The sequence below is a fragment of the Scardinius erythrophthalmus genome (assembly GCF_964197995.2).
Source record: "Scardinius erythrophthalmus genome assembly, chromosome: 5".
NCBI lineage: Eukaryota > Metazoa > Chordata > Actinopteri > Cypriniformes > Leuciscidae > Scardinius > Scardinius erythrophthalmus.
The window spans coordinates 23969194-23975144 of record NC_138225.1 but is presented as its reverse complement, the minus strand read 5'-3'; the positions used below and the strand labels follow the sequence as shown (position 1 = coordinate 23975144).

At 37.4% G+C, this 5951-nt stretch overlaps 1 protein-coding gene across 2 annotated transcripts in view; it reads right to left on the bottom strand.

The window, feature by feature from the left end:
• Nucleotides 1-470: 470 nt before the first annotated feature.
• aif1l (allograft inflammatory factor 1-like) overlaps nucleotides 471-5951 on the bottom strand; it is a 24382-nt gene continuing 18901 nt past the window's right edge. Inside the window, exon 6 of one of the 2 annotated variants that reach the window (XM_081366981.1) lies at nucleotides 471-2979. In XM_081366981.1, the coding sequence (XP_081223107.1) occupies nucleotides 2892-2979 (88 nt within the window). In that variant the 3' untranslated portion in view covers nucleotides 471-2891. The remainder of the gene's footprint in view (nucleotides 2980-5951) is intronic. The other variant, XM_081366982.1, reaches the window with a different exon arrangement.

Here is a 5951-nt window from a genome sequence, read left to right as displayed (position 1 = left end):
GTTATTTATGTGCATGACATGTGTGTGTGTAAATATATGTGGTTTATCGTGGCTTCCGTCTGTTCACATCTAAGTCAGGGGTGAGCCAAACTCGGCAGGACAGTGGCCCTCCAGGGGCAGGTTTGGACCCCTTTGCTACAAAATGCTGTACGAAAGCTCTGTACATGCAAAAAACATTTTGCGTTATGACTACTGTAGCATTTGTTCTGGACTAAATCGGTTTGATACTGCAGTCATTGTTTGATGTTGCATGATCAACAAACAGTAAAGTCTGATTGAGATGATTGTTTGCTCCTTTATCTGTTGTTGGTTTGAGTGGCGCACACACACACAGACACTCGTCAAAAGAGACACACTTACAAGACAATAATGCATAATGAAATTGTGTGCCTTGAACTCATTCAGTTGTGTTCGACAATCACAAAACCTGTGACATGAAAACTCTGCTTGTATGATAATTTTTTATTTTTAGAAATACTAGAAAACTGAATAGTCTGGAATCACATTTATCCATACACTTTTCTTTTTTCCATACTTCTCCAAAACTGAAAATCATTCAAATCAAATTCCATAATTTTCTAAACTGCATAGGAACCGTTTTATTCTGCAAGGATGCTTTAAATTGATCAAAAGTGACAGTTATGTCATTTATAATGTTACAAAAGATTTCTATTTCAAATAAATGTTGAATCAAGAACTTTTGAATTGGTAACGGTTTTCAGAAACACATTAAGCTGCACGAATGTTTTCAACATCGATATTAATTAACTTATTCTTGAGCATCAAATCAACATAGAATGATTTCTGAAGGATCATGTGACACTGAAGACTGGAGTAATGATGCTGAAAATTCAGCTTTGCCATCACAGGCATATACATTTTTCAAACAGAGAGTAGTTATTTCAAATTGTTATAATATTTCACAATATCACTCTGCAAAAATCTTACAAAAACGCTATGTACCATAGACTTCTATCATGTCAACAGAAAGTTAATCATAATTGTAACAGAACACCTAAAACTCTAACCCTAAAAGAAAACTTGCAATTTTAGTATTATGAAAGATGAGCAAACTTCCTTAAAAAAAAAAAAAAAAAAAAAAAAAAACACTAAATCAAGACATCCCTGAATATTTACAAAAGGGAGGTTTTGTCACATTTTGCACAACTTTGGGGACAATTTTAGTACACACACACACACACACACACACACACACACACACACACACACACACACACACACACACACACACACACACACACACACACACACACACACACACACACACACACACACACACACACACACACACACACACACACACAGAGATAGAGAAATAAAAGAGGTCCACTATAAGTTCAGGTGTAACAGTAGGGTATTTACTTCCTTTGGTGTTTGCAAAAAAAAAAAGAAAAAAAAAAAACTAGTTCTAGTTTACAAATGCCTCTGCTAATTAATATGCTGACAGAAACCTTAACTCATTAAAAATGCATTTCTAATAGCAATACAGTGCAGTCATCAATTTACACTTCACTGCTTTAAAGAGGAAAATGAAAATGAAATAAACTTGAACAGAGGCACAGAAAAAAAATACGATGTGACAGACAAATAAAATTTGCTTTGTTTGCAGATGAGATCTGAAATGGAAGTGAAAGCTACACCTGCTACTGCTGACTTGTCTTCATCTTAATTAAAAAAACAAAAATCAAAACCATAACCTCTTGAGATCATTTTGCTTACCTTACACAGCACATCTTATACAAACAAAACTTGATGAGGCCAGTGGAAAATAAAATAGAGGACAAAAGCACTACTGGAATATTTGCATCAGAGCTGCACAACATTTTTGCTTGGGTTAAAAACATGACAACATTTCCAAGGACTACATGACACAACGACATTCTCGGAATGTCTCAAAAACGACTCAACAGAATAAATTCCAAGCACACACACACACACACACAAATAAAATCCATTTCAAAGATGCTTCACTCAATCTTCACTCAAAACCTCTGCTACATTAAACTGAGCGAGGCACTTGGAAAGAGTGGTTTCAAACTAGTCTGCTATAGTGACAAACCAACCCTCCTACAGATCTAAAATGCTGTAATCAGTGGCACCTCCTTCCTACATCATTCCCAATTTAAGCAGGAAAATTTATAAAAACTTGCCTAAAAGTGTCATTCAAAGCGTGTCAGCACAATATGTGTGTATTGCTTATACGGTACAATGATGTTACAGATTAAAGTCAATGGACGCACAAACAGGATGATAAGAAACAGAGTTTGAAGACTCACTTCCTGTGTCTTGGAAAGCAGTCATGGCTGAGGACTAACTGAATCATAAGAGCCTCACGCACATCTACTGTCACACTATAGGACAAGGTGAGCAGAGTTACCAAAATGCAGATACGACTGAACTGGCAAACATGAGCATATTGGAATGAAAAAAAAAAAAAAAAAACAAGCACACATTTAGGAGAACACGGAAATCTTAATTCTCAATCTTAATTCAAATCTGTCTTGCAAGCTAAAATTGTCATCCCATACACACTATACTTAGTACACTGTACGCAGTGTTACACACTACACTTCACTAGTACTTCAACCACAGGATTTGTGCTTGTAAACACTATATAAAAAAAAAAAAAACTTTTTCATATAAATATATACATTTGTTTACTTATAAAAAGCTACTTTGCGCTTCGACTTCACAGCAAATATATAGACATCATTCACTTTTTTTCCCTTCATTTTGTCCATCTATGAACTAAGATTTCCCTGGATCTTGGCAAAAAGATTCTAGGTAAGGCTATAGAAACCTAGCACCCTAATGGTAAATGGGCGGGATTTGCGAATGCAGGGACGCCAGTCAAATCCATCTTCACTGCTCTATGGTAGGCTGGTGATGTCACGTTTGGGTGGGGGTCCACCGGGTTTACCGCTGCTTTCGTTAGCTTTGTCTTCAAACATCATAACCCTGTAGGAGAGAAGAGGAAATTTCTTCAGGAAAGTAAGGAAAGAGGAAAGTAATTCAATTTCAACCATAAGACCTAAAAAATTCCAGAACAAGGATGTAGATATATATTATATGCAAACTTTGCATAATGAATTTAAATAAATGAACTCCTCTTGGCACCTAGGAGTAATCAGAACCTTGATTTAAAGTGGAAAATCAAATTATGTAAGCCATTAGATTTGCAAGTATTTTTATGTGCAAGTTTAATCTCCCAACCTGAACACTACAAGGGAATGTAAGTGAGTCCATTAACTTCTGGTCTGTCAGAAAACCAAAAAAGGTGCTCCTTAAAAACAAAATTAGCTTTAAAAGTTTGTTTGAATTATCAATTAAATATGCAAAATAACTGAACACTATTAAATCAACTGTAATTTAGATATAATATAATAATAAAATATGCTATCACAGAGGTCACCATGTATAATACGCACATACACGTTAGGCACATAAGGCTTCTATGTCTAACTACAGGAATTTAAGAACACCACACACAGGGAGTTCAAACGCGTTGTGATGTCCACTCTGTGTCCAGCACTGGCTACAAGCAATCACAGCTTCCCACTCAGCAAAACAAGTAGATTTGTAAAGAAAGCTAGATATCGTAAAAAAAGAAATTGGACCAGCTTGAGGAGCCACAAAGGCTGGATCAGACTAAACCCTGATGTTTTGGAGATATGAGATAAGTGAGAACAGAAGATGACCGTGGCGGTGAAGAACTGCTGACCGATCTACTCAGACCATGCGACTTTCTGTTTCAGGTAAACCTTGGAAATCTCTCATAAGCCCTTAACAAGCCCCAAGTCAACTAACAGCTAGTCACAAATCACCCATTCACAATGTGTAGAATTATAGGATTTGAACACTACTTCAGCACATAATCCATCCGATAGAGTTACGGACAGAAACCAAATTGTGCAGTTTACCGAAGAGAGGTATGCAATTAATTTTCAAAATGTCACACATACCAACTTCTGCCTGGTGCACTATAAAACGTTTCATACAGGATTCCTTTGTGTTATCCAACTGTACCATCTGCTAAATGTTGCCCGCATTCTCCACCAAGTCTAACACAATCATATCGGTTTCATTCAACTCTGCTATGGGTATTTACTTGTGATTCAACATACAACATGACACCTCCAATGGTTGTTCCACCAGCACGGTCTGTACTGTGATTCTCAAATCTGAGCACTTTTGTGTGTGAGACTTCGAAACTCCAGTCTCTGTGTCCACTAAAAAGCTTTGTGAAAACAGCTTAAGAAGGTTTCAATGAATCATGAAACTTGGCACAAACTAGTGTTTGTCGCAGACAACTTTAAACTACAACCATGTCATTCACAAAAAAGAAAGGTTTCGTTCATCGCTTCCACTGTATTGGCCAGTAATGACATTCTATGACTCGACTGGCAGGCGCTAAATTTGGCCGAACTCATGAGCCGATCGCAATTTGATGACGTAACCCCAAAAAAGTTTCCACTGATGTGCATGTAAACAGTATACAGATGAGGCTTTTGGGCCTTGTTCTGCTTTGTAACTTTGCGAAACATTAGTAAACCATAGTAAATCGCACAACTTTACTTGGAGCAGGTCGTCTCGACACACACATAACATTATGCATAGATCTTAAGAAAATCCTCACAATGTGACATGACATGCTGCCTGGCTAAAGCTAAAGGACTTCCAGGATCTGATCTTATTGTGATCATGACAGTGTTTTCCAACATCATTTAAAAGTTCAACCAATGGAAACTGGATCTCAGGTTTGGTGGGTAGGGAGTTGGGACGATGTGTCGAGACCAACCAGACACTGTTTTATAGCTGGAGTGTGTTTGGATTGGTTTGATCGCTCAGATTGACAGGTCTTGATTTCCCATGTGCCATGGAATAGGAGCGGACAGCTGAAACAGCGCTGGAAGACCAAGACCATACCTTCCAACCTTGAAATTATTTTTTGCGTACCGACCGGGTGGGGTGGGGGTGGGGGGCTTCTATTTGTGACGTGCTGTCTTTGCATTTGAACACTGCGCATTTTAAACAGGACACACATTAGCTGAATAAATGTTACCCAATACAAACATATTTATAGAAAACAGTTGACAATGATTTTACAGGAGTCAAATAATAGCATAACGAATTACTTATTCTAAAAAGAATATCAAGTATACCGGTAAGCTGGATGAATCCGACATATGAGGGCTGTTAACAGTAAAACGTCCGTCATTTAACGAATTTTAAAAACAAGGATGGATAATACAAAATGCTGCTTTCTGGCATTTTGACAGAAAAAAAAAAAACTAACAAAAAAAACAAGCAAGAACAAAATTTAAACTTAGCCCGTCAAATTTAATTTTACAGTTTATTCTCTCTCTTTGTGCGCGCGTCCATGTTTGTGAGAGAGAGCTCGCGCAGCACTGATACAACGGTACTTTTTAATCCATAACTAACGCGCTAGTTTTCATACAAAATAAATATGTAACATAATTAGGTACTTTAGTTATTATTCACACAATAACGTAACACATGAAGGCTACGTTTCTTAGCACTGAGAATTAATTAATAAACGCCTGTTTCTCCAGACTCGCGCTTATCCGTAATCCACAAATCACATCACTTTCATAATCACTAAGCCATAGCGATTTCAAGTTTATTAAGATTTATTGTTCAGCATTACTTGTGCATTTTATTATTTGCATGGCTGAATGATGTCTTCCTCTTTTCTGAGTGACTATGAAGAACGGAGTATTTTAAAATAATCCATGCGATCATCGAATCCATAGGATTAGGTTAACTCAGTACAATATTTCAACTTTCCACATCGAGCCCAGGCCGTTTACCTTCAGGAGTCAGATGTACCGTGACTACTGTACTGTCCTCGCTTATGAAATCAGTCAGACGGCGGGCCGCAGGAGTGGAAGGCGGATCGAGCGGGATTC